This window comes from Python bivittatus, unplaced genomic scaffold (assembly GCF_059951505.1).
Source record: "Python bivittatus isolate LINGU-HERP-01145 unplaced genomic scaffold, Pbiv_v1 ctg000020_np1212, whole genome shotgun sequence".
In the NCBI taxonomy this organism is placed as follows: Eukaryota; Metazoa; Chordata; class Lepidosauria; order Squamata; family Pythonidae; genus Python; species Python bivittatus.
In genome coordinates, this window is record NW_028277030.1 from 89,194,270 (window position 1) to 89,214,741 (window position 20,472).

A 20,472-nucleotide genomic window follows, 5' to 3' on the forward strand; every position below is an offset into this window, starting at 1 on the left:
GCAAAACAAAAATCTGAAGTCTGAAAACTATCATTGTGTGTATGTGTGGAGACAGGTGGTAACACAATCCTAGGAACTTGGGAATAATGGCCATATTTAAGAAGCATCAATTTGTGTCCTTTTAATTGTCCTTTTAATTGTAACACAAGCATCATGAGATAAATAGAATTTTTAATATGTTGATGGAAAACTGGGAAATCTGTTTACCAATGCATATAGATCTATAGTTAGAAAAAAAAAAATCCTCAACCTAAACTTACTATGTGAGTATAAATTCTGTGCAACTGAACAGGACTTATTTCTGAATGGCACCATTTAGGCCTGAAATGACACATATAAGGCTACAACTCGCAGATAGCTATTTCTAATTCGAATGCAAGTAACTGTTACACTTACTTAAAAGTAGTTTCAGCTGAATCCATTTATATGCAAGGGATTCAGGACTGGATTTTAGTTTGAAAGCATTAGAAAAGTAATAGCCTTTATAAAAGCGAGACACAACATTTCGGGTAGTTGTTTAAAAATAATATGTTCCCCCAATCCACTTCACTTATGTAACTACTGTGATATCAATTTTTCTAAACTAAATTGAGGATTTTAAAAAATACATCAGTTATCCATATACTGTAGCTGAATTCCATAAAGCAATTTCATTCAAGTATCAGTTAATTTAGATTTAACTTTTTAGTTAGGAATTTCTTCAAAATAAGAAACATATATTTAACAGTATAGACCTATGCAGCTTTACTCAGAAGATTGTTCTACTGACCTTTAGTCTATAAGTGTTCATAGGATAGAAGACTGAGAGTAAATTATCATACAATCAAAAACCTTATAAGGATTTATGATAATTTCCTCTTAGCCAAAGCCATTGAATGAGTTAATCTAAGCATCCCAGCTCCAAAGTCTAGAATGATGCAATGGGTAAATATATATTCCATTCATCTGTTAGTACAGCCTGACCTTCATCTATGATAGAGGAAAGGCGTTTTTTCTCATTCTGTATTACTTGAACAAAGGCAAGCAAATGAGGGTGACTCAGAATTTTGTGTGGCCTAGATGTAATTGAACATTTTCTGAATAATTTGTCTACACTAAAGAATCAGAGGAAGAGGAACTTATTATTTGTTGTAACCATGTAAAACTATTTTATAAATTTTGTATATAACCTCATCCATCAACAATACAAAAGTTTCAATACATTTCTTTGATTTGCTTTAGTTTTTAACAGTTGATCTGCAGTTTTGACAACAGATTTACCTTTAAAAAAAGATATACCTGGGAGGCGAAAAGAGATTAAAATAAAAATACAAATCATAATTATGTTTATATAAAATGAAAGAGTCCCTTTTTGTCATTTGCATGTGTTTAAAAAATCCAACCCCTCATTGCTTTCATGCACATTAGAATTATTAATTTAACATCTATGTTCTCTTTTCAAAGTCTAGGATTATGATCCTTAAGCAAAAGCAGAGACTGTCCTTTACTGACTACTTTTTATGGTGACATTGGTTGTCCACATAAACAATCCACTGAAATTAATTTGTCTTACTTCCATACAGACGGAAGTGATTGTGGAGTTTCTGTACGTTTGTAAAAATGTCAAAAATGTTTGAAAAATTAGTGTAATATACTTAAATGCCACTTTCTGCTTACATACATTACTTTTACAATTGAACTCCTCTCCCATCTCCCAAGTATAAATTATGTGTACAAATAGGGGTTCCATAAACTGGAAGCTCTCAGTAAAATTGAAGGACCAAATTTCAATGGCATTGATTGTATAGTATAGTCCTTTACAGCTCAGTTCAGCATTCAACTAGTCTTAACTTGATTTTAAAAAAAATAAAGGATTGTGGCCTATCTACTGAACTCATTGGCTAAATATAGAAATATACATATTAACTGCAATCCTTTTACTACTTTAATAGTACAATTTTCAGTACTAACCAAATTACAACACCACAAAGCTCTTCAAATCTTTGCATTGATCTTGTAAATTCCCATGTAAATCATTGCATTTTATCTTGGAAACTGCAGTGCTTGTAAAATTTATATAAATTTATCATAATCTCTGATTCTTTTCCAGCACTGAGCCTGATCAGGACTTACTGTGTATACATTGTTAGAATTTCAACTACAGAAACTTCTCTGTATTTTGACTGAGGACATCCAAGCTGCATTGGTGCATAATGTTTTCTAGTGTTTTTCCCTGCATTGCAGTGGAGAGACGCAACTTTAAAAAGCATTTATTTCAGTCCTAAACATATTTACTTAGATTATGTTCAAGGGATATTTCTTCCATTTAAATGGTAAGGACAGCATGTTTATGATTCGTATTAGTGTTCTATCTTCAACTAAAGAAGAGCTTCTACAAAACTGCAACACCAGATCAGTCCTCAATGGCTCTCTGTCATGTCAGCAGAACACTGTATGTATCTATTCTCCCTGGTAGTAAAGTAAGAGGTTCTGGCTCAAGTACAGAAGAAGTTTCCCAGGATCCTGTTGCCATAAAAAGCCATTGGAAGAACTCCACAAATAAACCTTTGCCTAGATATGATTTCATATATTATTTAGCTTGAATAGACCATAACTGTTATCCAGAACTTCTATGTTTCCTTTTTCCTTCTCACTTGCCTGGATTCTGTGTACCTTAATAGATAAGGGAATAGTTCTCCTTATTAAGAAAAAATAATACTCTCTGATGACACTTTGTTCTATTGTTCCCTCTCTTTCTAACAAAAGAAAATAATTTTAAAAAAAGTTGCTTTGGCTACTAGGTATGTCAGTAGCTGCAGGATTTTTTTTTAAATAAAAAGGATTACAAAAGAGGACTACACTCACAGAAAGTGTTTAAATGCCTGATTTCACTTTATTTAATGCAAAAGATAAAAAAATAGGAAAAAATAGTAATGTGTTAGTTCAGCAACTATAAACAATGAAAGCATAGTGCAGGTGGTATTTTAATAATGATAACTTAAAAGTATAACGAAGGTGAGATTGTGACAATCACACTCTCCATTAAACAACATTTTGCTTTATTGCTATACAAATTATCACCATTAAAAACTGGGAAAAATGTAAGGGTGCAACATCTGACTCCATTGAAATAACCAATTAAGTTCCTATTAGCTGCAATGGAATCAAGTTTTGTTTTGTTATGTTTATTGGATAGTAACTGTAGTATTGTTGCAGCTAAAGCACTTGAAAAAACTTTGTAGCCAGGGAAGCATATTGTGTGCATCAATGTATATGTGTAGATATACCATTATCTACTGATGTCATAAACTGATTTTAAAAAAACCAACAAAATTACATTAGTCCAATTGAAATCACAGAAATGCATTTAAAAAGTCGTATCATAATTTGTCATTTCTGTAGTATAAATTTATAAAGTGTATTAGAACTGGTCACCTTAACAGAGGTTTAGAAGAAACTGGCTTGAACAGATAAAGTGTTGAAACCTGTTCCAGCTGTGATCATGTGTTATGGCAAGCTTTAAACTTCCCACTCATTGAACTACTTTAAAGAACATACAGTGATATTACTGAGCTACAAGATGAAGACTGTAACTAAGGATCTGAATCAAATGCCTCTCAGTACTCTGTCATGCTTGAATAGCATGATCAAGAAAGAAGTTACTTGTCATCCCCCCTCAGATTAAGAAGCTGAAATCTGAACTACATGCCAAGACATCACAATGAACTTTCCAGGAAAATTTTAGTAGGGTATCTTTTAAACGCAGAATGCAAATTGTTCATACAAATTGGATTAATACATGAGGTATTATGTCAAAAAGATTCTTAAGAACTTATCCTCTATCAATTCAAAATCCAATTTTTAATAAAGTGCCTAAATTCTTCTTTCCACAAATTATAGTGGCTCCAAAGAATCCTTTACAGTTGTATATATGTGCGTTTTCCCATCTCAAACTTTCTAAACATGTGTTTACATAAGACACCAGTCTGATCTATATGTACTTCTATAATTTCAACAAATATTGAATTGGTTTATCATGCAAATCTTGTTATTTAATATTACACTGACCTGTAATACGGAACACAATGCTAGTGGGTGTGCTTATTAAAATGTTTCAAAAAGAAATAGAACTGCACATGTGCAGGTTAGGTTTCCAAATGCGATGACCACTAAAAAAAAACTCTTATCAAAATCTATTCTGCATTAAATAGAAGACTGAAGATGAACACCTAAGAACAGTCTGACCCAACAGTATAAAATATGATTAAATGTAGCTAAAGGGAGTATATTGTTACGTGCTAAGAACATGAGGGGCATATTGCTGTTTGAGATAATCTTTTATGACCATATGCTAAGTGGTCACCAATAATTAATGCAAGTGGTTGTACAGCAATGTTGCTAACACAACTGTGAACAGCACAGCAACACTACAGCAAGTCTTGACTATTTCTAGCAACTGATGTTTATTCATTTAAAATGTCTGTCTTCTGACACAAAAAGAAGCATGGTCAAAATACTAGTTACGCAAAAGAATGATGGAAGGTAATCCAGAAGGCATGGGATACCTACATAAAAACTCAAGGAGATTTAAATCCTAGGATGTTTCCTTTAACTGTGATTTGGTTGTTTTGCCTCCAACACGTGGATTAGGAAATTTCAGACAGAAATCCCCATTAATCTCTCTGCTGACAATGCAGACGAGCCAGGCAAAACCTCCTCTGTTGCTGCCATTACCACTCTGCTTTTGCTCTACTCAATTAGGTGACATCAGCAACAACAACAGTACTAAACATTAAGCGTTAAGAAGGAAGTCCTTCTGCACTATTGTAAAAATCCCTAAAACCTACCTCAGTGTTTCCCATACACGTATGAAGGGGATAGCAATATTCAGTCGTGCTGAAAAGTTGTGAATTGTTAAAAAGATGGCAGTGCTACTCTGTCTGCACCAATGCACAGCTAGTCAATAATTAAACTTATCACAAAAATTTTGCAGGAACCTTAAGCAATTAATGACAAAACAGTTTTGCAATCTTACTACCAACCTAGAACTGTGGTCATTTTGCTTTTAACAAAAAACAAGCTCCCCAATCTCTAACACTATAGCACCTCATTTTTAGCTGAATAGTCTGCAAACAACTTCCTTCTACAAGCAAAAATGCTCTAAGAATCTGGCCATTTTTTGCAGCAGCAACGAAGGAATAATGTTTCCACACAAATCCCTAATGCTTCACTTGTCTTTGGACAGGACTGAATAGCAACCTCGCTTGAATCCTATGAACTCTTTAATGCCGTATTATCTCTAAAACCTAAAATGCCTCCAGCATGAGTAAGGGCAAAAAAAAAAAAAAAGGAACCACAGACAATAAGGCAATCTTTACAATGTCGGAAGATGTATTTGGCATTTAAAAAAAAGGGGAAAAAACCAAGTGCATACAATTACAGCTAGAAGCATTTCTGGTTTGCCAAGTGCTCTCTAAAAAAAGCAGCACAAGTCACAGCCTACACTGAACAGTAACTGTCACCAAGGAAGCACAACAAATAGTTGCTATAACAACAACAAAAAAGAGCTTTTATAAGTACATACCTTTTGTCTTCAAAAAATATAGAAACACAATGTATTCAAAAAAAGAAATCAAAATTATACAGCCATGTTTTATGAAGTCTACATTTCCCTTGTCTTGGATATATATATATATATATATATATATATATATATATATAATATAATATATATATAGATATTTATAGTATTTATAGGTATATACAGTTCAAGCAGTTTTATGTTAAAGTTGATGTTGCATTGAAAAACTGGAAAAGTCACGAGTCCCTCTCTTTTTTCACTTTGACATCTCCTGCAAGAATGGTTGCAATCTCCCCTTGCATGAAGGCCCATGGGACATTGGAACCCACTAGGGGGCACTTCTCCCCACTAGGACAATACACCTCACCATTAGCTCCTTGCTGTTTGATGCTCTGTCTGGAGCAAGGGAAGCAAAACTTATGAGATGGAACGGAGGGACACTGCACAAAGTGGGTGTCTTCCAAACGCTCGTGACACAGCGTGCAGCAGAGGGGGACGCTTGCTGCCAGAGAAGAGTCTGGGAGGCTGACAGGGTGCACTGGTTCCATCCCTCCAGGATTTGCCCCTTGGCTTGGCACTTCCCTGGCCAGCCTTCTTTGGTTCATAGGGGATGGAGAAGGGGGGCTACTGCTATTCCTCCTTGTGGTGGAGTGGACCTGGTTGGCATCTTTGGAAGCATGGTTGCCCCCAGCGTTGTCTGCAACCAAAATTAGTGCAGCCATAGGGGACTGACCATTCTGAACTGCCTCCGGTGGTGTGGTCCGATTAGAATGAGGTGAAGCAGTTGGTGGTGGGGGGGACATGAAAGATGCAGCTGCCATTGGTATTTTCATCCCTTCTGATGAGGTGGGTAACCATGACTGTGCCTCGCCATTGATTTTCGGAGGTCCAGCTTCACCTTCTGGCTCTGGAGAAGCCTTTCTCTTCCTTGCAGCCCGTGCCCCTAAAAACAAGCAGGGGAGATGAGATCATGTTGCAGAGAGAATGGTGTGTCCTGCATCACAGTCTAGTCAGTTGAAGCAGCTAGACCTAAGCTAAATTACGCACTAGATACAAAGGGGGAAGACCAGCTTCAAACCAAGCGAGCTCACCTTATCTGGGGTTGTGAATCAGCCCCTGCAAGGTAGACCAACACGCTGGGCCACTGCTCATACTATTATGGAACATACTGCAGTCAAATGTAACAACATTGCACCTCCCTCCTCCCACATTAGTGGCCATGAGCCAAAGAAACAATTGCACGCTTGTAATCTTCCACTGGCTGGAAACACATTCACAGTCATTCTGCACCCAATGCGTCATAATCCATTCACACAAGAGAAGAGCCCTAGATTTACTCATATACACCAAGTCTCTGGCTAACTTCCGCATGTTTGTTAATTTGCACGCTCTGAGTTCTAGCCTGGTGCAGGAGGAAGGCAAATGTTTCCCAGCCCCGCCTGCCCGAGCTCCCCTCACAAGAGAAAGTGGCCAGGAGTAGGGAGGGGAAACCTCCCCGCCAGATGCTGCTTCCGCGCACTGAGCATGCTGCCCAGCCATGCACTAGAAGGCAGGCTGAAAAAGCGCAGCTGACCCGGTTTTTCAGGGAGGAAGGGTGAGCGGTTCTCCCTCCACCAAACCCCCGTGCCCGGCCAAGCACCCGCCTTCCTCACCTGATTTGGCCGCGGCCCCGTTGCTGTCGTAGCCCAGCAGCCTCCCTCCCGCCATGCTGGGCTCCTTCTTGAACTTGCTTTCGAAGGGCGCCGCGTGGCCGCTGTGCTGCAAGGCCAGCAGGGTGTCACGCACCGTCTTGGGCTTGCCCAGCCACTCTTGCTCCGAGCCCGCAGCTGCCCCCCGGTTTTTGCTCTCCACGCCGAGCTGGTCCAGAGGGTCCGCCGAGCCTCGCGCCGCCTGCTGCTGCCCCTTGTCCTTGCCCTCCTGATCGCTGGCGCCGCCGCCGCCGCCCCCACCGCTCCCCGACGACGACGAAGACACCGAGCCGGGCCGCTTGTGCCCACCCCCTTCCCCGGGCTGCTGCTGGCTCTGCTGCGCCTGGGAGACCGAGACTTGCAGCGGAGTCGGCGGCGCCCCGGAGATAGCCGCCAACGAGGCTGCTGCAGCCGCCGCCGCCCGACTGTTGATGCTGATGGAGGCGGGCAGGGAGGCTCCGTTCATGAGGGGCACCAAAGTGGGGGCCACCGCGTGCGTCCGGCGCGGGTTGGGACTCTGCCGGTTCAGTTCAGGCGGCTCCTCGGGTTTGGAGAAACCGTTGGGGACAAGGATGCCATTGACCTGCCTGCTCCCGCCGCCGTACTCGGGTCCCAGGCGGGGAGGCGGCCGCTCGGAGGACGCCAGTGCCGCAGCCAGGGAGTAGCGCTCGTGGGGCTGCGGCGGGGCGCGCGATGCCGCCTCAGCCGTAGCCACAGCTGCAGAGTGCATTTCTTTGGTGCTGAGCGGCGGAGGCTGCTGCTTCGCGTGCGGAGGTGGCGGAGCCCGGCCTTCCTGGAAACTGTGCGCCCGCTTGAGCTGCCGAGCCGTGTCGATGACGAACTCCACCCGGTCGGCCCCTTCGTAGTTGACGCAGCCCCTGCAGACAGGCTCGGTGAAATCCCAGATCATGGCCCAGGGCATGCGAGGTAGATCGCACAAGTAGCAGGACTGCCTGCGGGAGGCAGCGGCCACCGCCACCGCCGCGGACGACATGGCCGAGTCCAGGGGCAGCGAGCGCCCCGCGCCTCGTCCCCTACCTCCTCTTCCCACCGCGGCTCCGCTTGCCACCGGAGAGGCTCGGCGCGTTGCAACCGCTGCAGCCTTCTGCCCGGAATGCCAGCTCCTTGGGCGAACGAGCGCGGCTCCGAGGCGAGGGAAGCGCCTCTGCTCTCTGCCAGGCTCTCCTATTTCCGGGACTCCAGGGACGTGGCGATATGCATCGCCCGAACACAGGTCCCTCCGACCCCCCAGCACGACACGCCGCTCGCTCTGCCCGCACCGCGCTCTCGCTACTCCAGCACTGCCCGCCGGCTGCCGGCCGCCCAGACACTCACACTGGGCGGGGACTCCAGAAGCCGTCGCCGCCGCTTGGGCGCTCTGCTCCAGTGACTCGATTCTTCGACAGTGCCCAGGAGCGCCTGCGTGCTAGGCTCTCCCCTTCCTCCGCCTGCTGCTCATTGAACTCCTGCCAAGACAACAAGAGCTGCAAGAATAACCAGCTCTCTCTAGTCAGCACGCGGGGAGCAGGAGGGAGGGAAGGAGCGGCAGGTCTTTCGTACGTGAATGGATGCAAATAGAAGGACTGGGGTGCCTTCCCTTCTCCTCCTTCCGGGCAAGAATGCTGCGATAGTAATACGCGGGGAGCGTAGTTTTGGAATCAAAAATAATTAACAGCCACCCCGTACACACACTCTCGCCCGTTGCAGAAGGTCACCGCACCGTGTGCATGTGCTCCAGCGTAGGATTTTGGACTCGGCAATGCCCGCGTTCTAAAATCTAGGTTACTCCTCGAGTCTTTCGAGTCTAGCTTCGGTATTGACTGCGGGCGCATGACCTTCGGCAAGTCCTTTAGACTTAAAACCGCCTCTTAAATCGAAGTCATTAACAGTTTTCGAAATCTCCAACCTCCCTCCCCTCGTACTGCATCGACAAAAAAGCGTAATTTTAGGTCAGGAAAGGATTTTGGATGATTATCGAGCCTTTAAGAGCGCTGCCATCCCTACGATTGCCTGTAGGGATGATGATGATGATGATTGGATTTATTGGAAGCAATTCCTTAGTGTCTTTCCCTGGAATTTGTTACCAGCTAATACTCCGATCCCAGGCATATTTCTTCGGGAGTAAATCCCTCTGAATGTAATAGGCTACCTAGAAGAAAACCGGCATAGGGTTGTACTCTAAAGGTAGCCTTAATTTCTGGGTAGAATTCATTGGGATTACTGGCTGGGAATGATGGGAGTTGTGATCAAGACATCGAGTGTTACTGGAATGAGAAAGGATACCACATGGTCAAGCAACCAAAGGTAACGATCCTGAATACGATCCTGACTTAGGAGCATAATCAGAAAATGATGTAATTGGTTTGCCCAAAAATACGACGGGGGTTGGCATGCATGTAAGGTTTTCTTCCTGAAATCTCATGTTAAAAGTACCCCAGACACTATTTAAATTACTACTTTAGTGCGCTCAAGAATCTTTTTAGATATTTTTTGAAATCAGCAACTGAATGTAAGGGAATGGAAAATATTTTTAGACTGCCGCATTAAAAAGGACGCTTCAGGCACAGCGGTATAATGAGAAGCCGGGGGTACTGGATACACGAGTGAAAAGCGCATTAGAAATCAACTCGATAGCTGCTTTGCCAGCAAGGAGATCTACCACAATGTGTAAATCTGTTGTGCGTGACCCTGCTAGTTACACTAACCGCTGGCAGGCTTCTTCATAAATGTATTACTTTTGCAGGATCTTTGAAAGTCCTTTCAGGTCTTCAGTACCAATACTGGGGCAGCCGTATTTCCTTTCCTTTCCTTTCCTTTCCTTTCCTGCCGTGAGGCAGCAGCGCTGCGCTGGGCAGATTCAGCGCACCCCCACAGTCGGTTTCCTAGCGCTTCTCTCCCACCCCGCGCCTTCTCAGAAAAGCCGCGCAAGCTTCCCTGGTACCAGATAGGAAGAACCCATTGTCACCGAAGGAAAGGCGTAATCCTACTGTATACATGTAAGTGTCACGCTGCGTGCATATGGGATCGTGCCGGGTAAACAAAATGGCAGCGTTTTCCTAAAATTCTGGCGTCTAGGTCACCATTCCCACAGTGCTGCTGCAGCTGCTGAGTTATGTAGGTTACAAAGGGAAACGGGGGAAGGGAGGGCGGAGAGCGCTCTGACGTCCGCATTTTGTTCAAGGGCTTTGGCTGCGCTCTCCGTGCGCAGCCGCAGTCCAAGACGTGACTCTCGGCTATTGGCACTTGGAAGGCTTGTTAAGCGAAATGCACATTCCAGAGGCAGAGACCGCCTCATTGCTGCGCCGTCACGGCAATAAGCCCCGCCCTCTCTGCTATTTCTGGGCGCCCCACGCTCCCTTCCTCCCAGGTGCAAAACTTGCCCAATGTGGTGGCTGACGGGTGTAAAAGCCGCGATATGTACTCCCTCGCTCGCTCTGATCATTAATCTATGCGGCTCCTTTCGGAGGCGTACAGTGCTATCATTCATTCAGACCTGTTGGGGTTATGGAAGAACGATTGGCTGATGTAAATTCGGGTGCTGTAGGGCAACTTGCTTGCACGTGCGGCTGCCTGTATCGGGGTCCGATATTATTCCCCGGGAAATCAGTTTCAGCTCCTTGCCAGGGCTTTTCATGTTCCTTCTCTGGCTGGAAACTCAGTTGCTGGAGCTGCCAAGGTTCCGATAGCCATTCTTTTTCTTTTTTAATGCAAACAGACGGCTCAAGCCGATTTTTTACAACCTCTTCCCTTTGAACTGGAATGAGCTGGTTGTGAGTTGGAGGAGCAGAGTGTAGATTATTATCTCTCCAACCGGATTGGCAAAGAGGAGGCAAGGGAGAGGGAAGTATGGTGCTGACATTGTCTACCTTGCTGCCATTCAAAATGAGGTGATTCGTTTGAACACTTTCTCCTGATGAAGCGGAAAGGTTTTGTTTTTGTTTTTTTAAATCCACCCTCGATTTTATTGATCTTAACTGGATCACATGAATAAACTTGTCCTCAAATTACATGGGTGTTTAATCTCATATTAACGCGTTCAGTATTCTTTTCACGATCCTCCCGCGTGGGGATTTCCGCTGTCAAATGCCTCGCTTGTTACGCTTGCGCTTTTCAGCGCTACCAGCCATTCCCGCTACCGTGCAAAAACAGTGGGCTTGGTGCAGGCTTCTCCCTCGCAAAATCCTGTGCCCCCCCAAAATGGCGCAGTGCCCCCTCCCACACTTTCTCACAGATCCAGCAAATCACCTCCCCTCTCCCAAATATCCCATGGTTTAAAATGGAAAACTGCAATTGTTGGTACACTCAGGAAAATCCTATTGTCCTTTCGATGCAATGCAGCTTAATCGCTTCCTGCCTTCTCATGCCTCCGCGGTGAAGCCGCATCAGACATAAACAGTGCCCTTCAATTCTCCCACGCAGCACAAAGCCAATCATCCTTCGCCCACCATGTGCTCCCCCCCCCCGCTGCAGAACCATCAGACAAAATTATCATCGTTAAACAGCACCAAGTCTTGATTTGTATGTGCACCAAGTAAAACCTGCTGATTCTTAAAGATAATCGAGGTGTGTGTGTGTATAAATAAATAAAAATATAAATAAAAAAGAAGATCGTGGTGTTGTTTCCTCATCCCAGCCCAGGAAATTCTCATTTCCCAGCCGCAGTTCCATCTCTGGGATTTCTTTGAAAGAAGCATCTACCACCGCCCCTTTCTGTCCTTCAGTTTTGTTCGAGTTGGCAAGAGTTAACGTGTCTTGTTTTCCAATCCACAGCCGCCATGCCTTTTATGTTCTGTTCTATCGAATTCTTTGTCAGCAGCTCTCACGGCATTCCCTCCCCCCCTCCCCGCCCCGAGAAAGCTGTATACTTTTAGTAAACAGATCTTTGTTTTTGCCTTCCATCCACTACTTTCTCCAGAAAAGAAGCTGGATCCTTTCCAAGCTGGCTGCAACAACTACTTGCCTACACTAAGAGAGGGAGGGAGGGAGGGAGGAGGGAAGGAAGGCGGGACGGGTTTCTAGGGTGAGGCAATGTGTCTGCAATTCACAGAGACAAGGCAGGAATTGTAATTGCTTCCATCATGTGATGGCTTATGAAAGAGGAAGTTTGGATGTTTTAGTCACGTAGTTCTCTACCCTCTTGCTTAGCCTCCAGGAAAGGAAAGGAAAATTGCATGTATTGCCTACACCAAGAAAGAGCCAAGAACCGACGCGTTTTAACAGAAAAGTATGACTCTTGTGAACTGCTTGCTAATAATAATAATTTTTAAGAAATAAAGGGGAGAGAAAGAAATTACTTGACCCCCATTATTGGGTTTCACTTTGTTTTTGTTTTTTAATGATTCCTGTAGCTGTACTGGTCCTCAGAATAAATCCCCCCTTCATATATTCTAGGAGTCAAATAGAGGTTCTTTTACATTTCTGAGGTTTGTTCTCATTTAAAAAAAAATAACTGAATTAAGTTCTGGGAACTTAACCCATTCAAGGCTTCTATTGTTACATGGTAATGGTATTTAGGAATAGTTATGGCTAGGGGACACCTAATGGTGATTGGCTGTAATACATCGATGTGAAAAAAATACTTGCATAACCACTGAAAAAGACAAAATAAGAAAAAGGACTTCAGATTATGCTTTGACTAGAATGATATTGATACCACAGATATTGATATGTTTACCGAGCATAAATAGTGTTCTAGAGGGAGGGGACAGAATAAGAGGATATGTAATAAACCTCAGGTGTTAATCAAGTGTTTAGATCCAAAGGAAGTGATCAAGATGGAATGGTTACTTTTAGTTTCTGGAGGGGTTTAATACTAAATCCATGTTCTTTCTTTAGAATCACAATTCAGTCATAAAGATTACTGGAAAAGTAGAAAATTCATACCTGCTGTCCTATATCAAAGACAGAGAGGCCTGTGGCACCTTAAAAGCTAAGAGATTTATTATGGCATAAGCTTTTGTGAAGGTCACAGAAATGAGGATCATAACCAAACATGCTCCATCATAGGCTTATTTATTGGAAAGTCAATCCAAATGAATTCAGTGGGACATTACTAAAAAGAAAAAAAAATTAAACAAAGGAATAGTAATTTGTCCTGAGTCCGAAAGAAGGAAATACATTTGATGGGTTGTTCATTAAAAAAAGCAGAAGAATATTTGAATAAGAGTAAGGAGCCAACCAATCACAGGAGTTTCTCCCAATCCTGGAGTTTCTATGAATGAAATGTAATTATTTGGCTAGGGATAGGCCATCCTTTTCTATCCAGGATTGCATACCCACAAAAATCATGCTAGGGCTCATTCATGCATGTGGTTGAGCAAGGCTGAAATGGACTAGAACCAATTGCCACTGAATATCTTTCTGGCACATCCTGTTTGGGTTTTTTGTTTTTCTCTCTCTTTTTCTTCCTTCTCTCGTAGCTAGCTACCAACGCTGGGACAGATCGCTCTTGCCACAGGCTCAGATTCATCGCTTGCAAATAGCTTTTGAAATTAGGTGAAAAGCTGTATGAAAGCAGGCCAAGAACTAAGATGACTAGGGGGTATGTGCCGTCCACCCTTGGATAAGAAGATGGGGCAATAGTTCTAACTCACATTCTTTGTGAGGGTAAGGATGAGCTGTATAACAGCTTGAAGGATTTGAATTAAATTATTTCCCATCCCCAATTTCATGGGATTGATCCAGATCAGCCTCCCTATAACTCTTTTAAGAAGAAAATGACTGTTCTAGCTGGCCATACTCCAGTGGAACATGTAGTGAAGCCTAGAGTTAAACTAGCTTTTTTCAAATTGAAAAGGTATAACATATTATGGAAGGAGACTCTGGAAACAAGTTTGCAAAGTGATATATCAAAAAATCAGAACTGAGCTTGATCCATTTCTGCTAAACTGCAAACTGAATCCCATTATTTTTTATCTGAGGACCATAGGACTGTAGCAGTAACATAGTACACTGCAGAAAATAGCCACTCTAAAGCTACATAGCAGCATCTAGCTGATCCTGCCTGATTCTGAAAAGCTAAGCAAGGTCAGACCTAATTAGTACTTGGAGGGGAGACCACCAGGAAACCTGAGAGTATAGGCTAGGTTGGGAAGTTGAAAAGACAGCAAAAGGCAATACAAGCAACTTCCATATGACATGGATATCACACACACACACACACACACACACACACATAAGTGTAATGCAACAGCAACAAACAGAAAAAAAGGAAATTAAAGGGAGCTGTAATAATTTTTTCAAACACATCATTACTAATGTGGTGAAAGTTTCCCCAAAACAAAAAGTTTCTAATTTTCTATCTCCTCAGGATAACTGACCCATCTGGGCTTGCTTTTGTGGGGTTGCCGAAGGTGGTGTGGTTTCCTGCTGCACAGCTCTTCGTCCTCTGTAGCCTTTTTGACTTCCTATGCTTCTTGACTGAAAAAGAGTTTCTCCAGGAGGTTTCCTTCTGAGGTTTAAGCACAGCATGGAAAGTCAGGAGACTGCAGAGCAGGGGGCAGGTCATGGTCCCGTGGAAGACGAATGCGCTTTCCTCCGGTCAGTGAGGTGGCACCAAAGTACACCAGCATAGTTTGCCGTGTCCTGACAACCAACTTCTATTCTGCCTCACTAATGAGGCTGGTGAGTGGCACGGCCCTGAAGCTTCAGTGGGGGACAAGTGAAGGAAAGCAAGCTGATAAATATCCTGCCAGTGCCTGATCACTCTTTCTGCCCAAGCCAGGGTAGGCTGGGGTGGGGGCATGGGGAGTTGGGGGGTGCCTGCAGCAACTAAAAGCAGCTAAGAAGAGCTGGGCAAATCCCAGCTTGTCATCACCAGAGTTGCTGTCGAAACACTGCAAATCATGCCTACAGTAAATCTTGGGGGAAGATTTCTTGGGAGAAAGCAGAAAATACCATTTTAACATAACCACAAGGTTGGGCAGCCTCAGTTATAGGACAGGGGTGGGATGAGGGCTGCATCATGAAGGACTTGTCTTTAAAGAACAGTTAGCAAGACATCTTCAAGGGGCAGTTAGAGGAACATATGGGTGAACCCTCAGAAACCTGCCTTTCTCAGTCACCTGGTAACAGCACAAATAATTGTATAACAAATACAGATCAGCTCAGCTGGTCAGACACTTCTTCAAAATAATTTTGCCTGCCTTGAAAAGATCATCAGCAAGGAATAGAGGAGCCTCCAGGAGGAGCAAGGTCTGTAGTCTAGTTGCTGCGAGAGAAGAGAGCTGGAATACCAATGTGGTTTAGTAGTTAAGGCAGTGTTTTCAATCTTGGCAACCTGAAGGTGTGTGGACTTCAACTCCCAGAATCTACCCAGATTTCTGCTTCTGATGTGTCTAAAGAATTGTCCGATTTAATGTTATTAGAGATATGTGCCTTAAAATCTTTTCCTGATATCCTTTATTGCAGGAGTGAGCAGCGTGCAGCCCATAGGCCACGTGCGGCACTGCAGCCTCCATTTGCAGCCTCCAGAGCTCCCTGGTTGAAAATGTCGGACCTTTTATTAAAGGGGTGGATTTCAAGAGGCAAAGTGGTGGCCTTAAATCTTGCCACTATATCATCCCTTCCGAACCATGAAAACGCTCCAAAATTGGGTTCATTTTTACCCACTTGGGAGGTTAGGGGGCAAAATATAAGACCCTGGGGGGGATCACCCCTTAAACCCCCCAAAAAATCACTCCCTCAAACAAAGAAAACTTTGAAAACTATACTTCTGTCATTCTGATGACAATGTATTTGCTGTTCATGCCCTCACTTCCTCCAGGTAGGGCAGGAAAAAGTATAATTCCCAAGCTAAAAAGGGTTTCCTTCCAATTGTCTTTGAAGGGTAAATACTAGAGGATTAAATAAAACATTATCCTGCTGGCCCTCTGTAAATCTTGAAAGACCTGGATGTGCTCCAGGGCCTTGAGTTGGGAGGTCAGATGGCCTATTGAGAGGTTTCTGTGTATTGTCTTGATGGGTTCATTCTCGGTGACCATTGTGCTTTTTTATTCTGCTAATATTATTTCTTATTGTTTTAATGTGTTGTTTGCCACCCTGAGTTGCATTTGAGAAATGGGTGGCCGTATAAATTGATTTTAATAAATAATAAAAAAAAATTGACCAAGTTTTTTATTGTAGTCCTTCCTAGGATTCAGCCTAAAAGCTAATAGCAGACACTGTATGTTTTAGGATTGTAAATTCAGAAAGTGACACTCAATGGTGACTAGACTAGTTTGAGTAAATGCTGTTAATTGTCAAAATATATTCTTTCAGAAAAAGGAGTATTTGCTAAAGTTGAACTATTTGACTTTGTAAGGATCAGCTTCTTTTCATTGACCTAAGCAAAATAAGTATGAGGAGCAGATATTAAAAAATCTAGGCAAATGAAAGCTTTTTCTTCTTAGAGTATTGGAAGTGTTGCATTTTGCTAGGAAGTAAAAAAAAAAAAGAAATAAATTTTTAGTAATTCAGAAAATTATACCAATAAAGCTTGTTCTTCAAGGTTCCAATAATTATGTGATTAAATGTCCATGTCTTTTCTTCAGACTAGCTGAATGAGAAATGGATTCAACTGCTGAACTGAAAGGCATAGTTAAGTACAAAATCGTTTACGTAAATTCATGTATGCAAGCCTTATTTAACAGAATGGGAGCAGTGTACAGTTGCACCATTCCTATTTCTGTCCATGAGATTTCCACAAAAGAATTTGGGGGGAGAGACTTTGAGTCCCAATCATCTATTAAGATAAAAGCTTCTCTGTGATTGGATACCCCAGCCTTCCCCAATTTTCTACACTTCGGTTGTGATGTCTAACTGGTTTCTCATGCTACCGGAGAATTCTGGGAGTTGTAGTTGCAGTGCATCTGGAGGGGCCATGTTGAAGAAGTCTGGGATATCCTACTTGCAGCGTTTCCATTTAGTGTCAGTTCAAGCTTTGTTTGAAATCTCCAAGGAAAGTTCTGTGAGAAATAATTTCCATGACCATATTGTTAGGAATCTGTAGTTAGCAATTAAAGCTGAACCCATCATTTTAAATATTATTTGTAACTTTGGGATACAAAGCAGCAGAACGTTCCTATTTTAGATATGTTGATATCTGAAAAGCAGCTAAATTTACCCCAGCATTTTCTTTTTCTAGTGAGGGTCTGGGAATAACTTCTACAAACTTACAAATAAACAGGAAGCTCTGGAATCTGTGACCCTGATGTGATATGGTTCTGGCTCTATTCATAACTTTGAACACATTCGTTCAATTGGCCAAATAATGCCCTACAGAACATGGGGACAAGCCAAGAATTTATCAGGAAGTATGTTGCAAACTAAGAGGAAAACAAATAGCTAAGAATATCACTTGGCAGATGTGTTGATTTTGTAAGCTCTTTGATTAAGCGGTACCAGATAAATCAGGGTTTTTTCCTCAGATGGTAATGAATAAAAACAGCATGCCATTATTATTATTTTTAAAAAGACAAATTGCTGAAGTTTACAAGAGGCATGTTTAAAGTATCTATAATGAGAGATTTTTGCCAACATCAACTTTTGGAGAACCCAAACTCCGAAGTCTTTTATTCTGGACTGAAAGCTTAAGAAAGGGCTGCACTTCTATCACATAGTTTTAGGTTTTGCATGCCAAAGACAAAACTTTCTCAGGGACTGTGCCAGAAGGGGTTGAGCTTCCTCCAGTACACATGTATTACTGATTTGTTTTCCCAACTGTAGCTGAAGTAAATCTAGGCCAGTTCCATATAAGCAGCACTGAAATAACTAGTATGCTATGGATGGATAAAGCCAGGTATATTTCTTCACAATGTGAATGCTCACAGTGATCTTGACTTCTAGCAAATGTAAGCAAATGTAAGTATTAAGACCATGGCATTCTAGCAGAACTCTCTTGATGATACCCAGAGTAGCAGCTTCCCTTCCTTCCTTCCTTCCTTCCTTCCTTCCTTCCTTCCTTCCTTCCTTCCTTCCTTCCTTCCTTCCTTCCTTCCTTCCTTCCTTCCTTCCTTCCTTCCTTCCTATACACACTGAATAATCCATGCAACTCACAGTAGTTAGATACATTATCAAAACATATTAACTTTAAAATATTTCCAGCTTCAAGCAAATACACGTAATTTAGTCCTCAAGTGCTTTGCAAACAAGTCCACAGGACCATCTTCTCATCCATCATTCCTCAAAAGAGTTTGGGTCATCTTAAATAAATCCACTGGATGGCACTCTGCAGGTTCAATAAGGTCAGAAAAGTAAGGTTGCTTTGCCACCCTTCCTGCCACACTACTACTTACTACTTACTTCATTTTCTACCATTGGAGCTCTAGGCATCTCTTCTATTATCATCTCCTGGAACTCCTCCATTAACCATATACTTCCCCAGGACCTATCTGTAGGGCGCCTTGGGAACTAACATCCTTGCCAATTTCATGTTCCAGTGCTCAGGGAGAACTGCTGTGCAACTGCCCGCCTGATCCCTGGGAAATTCCCCAAGCACCTATTGGAAACCCATAGAATCTGTAAGATATCTGGGGTGGACCAGCATAACTGGTCCTTCCTTCCTTCCTGCAAAGATTGTTGTGGCAGAGAGCTTCGGAGTGACCAGAAAATGATCTGTCCATGACAAACTTTAGCAAAAATGTCCTCCATGTACAGATCAGAAACTGCTGCAAGGTAAAAATCAGATGATACATATGGCCACTTTTATGAATAGGGCTAGTGTCAGTCAGGCAGGCAGTCAGCTAGTGATCATCTGGCAACAAGGAAATCTTCAGCCATTCCTGATAGCAGAGTTTCTCAACCTTGGCAGCTTTCAGATGTGTGGACTTTAACTTCCAGAATTCTCCAGCTAGCCTTGCTGGCTGGGGAATTCTGGGAGTTGAAGTCCACATATTTGAAAGCTGCCAAGGTTGAGAAACCCTGCCTGATACATTTGTTATTCCCCAGATCTCTTCCTAGCAACTCACTCTAAAAGCTTCTGCAGTTTATGCTTGCATGTCACAGAGCGCATTGTTAATCTAGATACAAAACTGAATATATCACTATGCCATTTATAGATTAAGCAAAATTAAGAGCATACTTTCCAAACACAAGAATCTCAGATGGATGAACTGGACTGAAGTCAACAAATATACTTCACAGGACTCAAAAGCCAATACATAAGTACAAAAAAATGAGAAAAAGATAGCTTAGTTCAAAAGAATCTGGGAACTGCTTTTGAATGCAAATACTGAGCTGTAAGTACATCTCTGCTGCAAAGATTGGCTATGTTGCTTGGCTGAACTAGCATTAAATCCAAAACTGGGATTCTAGCCCCAAATTTTTAAACTAAGTCTAATCTTCAAGAAATGGTTAGATTATGATTAAGAGGGCCTTTGCTCAAACTTAGCCATTCCCCTCTCCCCCTGCCATGCTGGCTGTGAATTAAATGTATCAGGTATGAAAATCATGGCCCATGCTGCCATTAGATCTATTTCTTTTTAAAATGTAATGCTCTACAAATCATCATCATCATCATCATCATCATCATCATCATCATCATCATTCTGTCTCTTTCAGTTTAGTGAAAGCTGAACTGGAGGCATGTTGGTGCAATGAACCAATATTTTCATAAAATGCTTATAAGTGAAAACATTACACACTTGAGATGAATACATTGATAGCTTGCCTAGTCTTCCTGTGTGCATGAATTTGCAGTTTCTCTTTATGCAGAATTTCCACATTCACCCCCCAGTTCTAGTCAAAATGTAATCTAAAATGAAGTTGGGTGGTGCAGAAATGTCTTAAATACATAAATCTGAAAGATGTCAGTTGGAACCAGTCCTAACGTGTTAAACGAAGCAAACACTTGAGGGGATTCTTTTCTTATTTTCTAAAAAGAAGCTTGACAGAATTTATTCAAGTTGCAGCTGGTTTATTAGTAAAATATATAAAATATCAAAAATGGATGAATGTACTGCTTTTTTTCTGCTTATAAAATATGTACTGTATATTTTTTAAAAATGCAGTTTGATCTGAAGTCTGGTTCAAAGCTAAATGTCTACATATGCCAGTCTTTCAGATTTGTTTTCATACCCAAGAGTAATGGAGGGAACCACAATGTCTTACTGATTCAAACAAGCCCAAGTCTCTTCTTTTAGAGATGAAGAATTGAAGAATCTTTCCAGACAATTTTGAGAGGCAAGCATGTTGCTGCAATATGCTGATCAATAGAAGTTGAGACCAGACTAGTTGGAATGAGATGTC

At 42.3% G+C, this 20,472-nt stretch overlaps 1 protein-coding gene across 1 annotated transcript; it reads right to left on the minus strand.

Annotated features, from left to right (window-relative positions):
* Nucleotides 1–2,233: 2,233 nt before the first annotated feature.
* Nucleotides 2,234–8,604, minus strand: IRF2BP2 (interferon regulatory factor 2 binding protein 2). The gene is made up of 2 exons (XM_007440536.4): nucleotides 7,213–8,604; nucleotides 2,234–6,503 (listed from the first exon to the last, which is right to left on the minus strand). Exons 1-2 carry the CDS (start codon nucleotides 8,240–8,242, stop codon nucleotides 5,797–5,799), a joined length of 1,737 nt encoding a protein of 578 aa, XP_007440598.4. The 5' UTR covers nucleotides 8,243–8,604; the 3' UTR covers nucleotides 2,234–5,796.
* Nucleotides 8,605–20,472: the final 11,868 nt, after the last annotated feature.

Bases quoted from the DNA above. Each gene is read 5' to 3' on its own strand.
- IRF2BP2 (XM_007440536.4), bottom strand. From the start codon at position 8,242: ATGTCGTCCGCGGCGGTGGCGGTGGCCGCTGCCTCCCGCAGGCAGTCC. The intron at 6,504-7,212 runs GTGAGGAAGGCG...GCTTGTTTTTAG, and splicing joins CGGGGCCGCGGCCAAATCAG to GGGCACGGGCTGCAAGGAAG.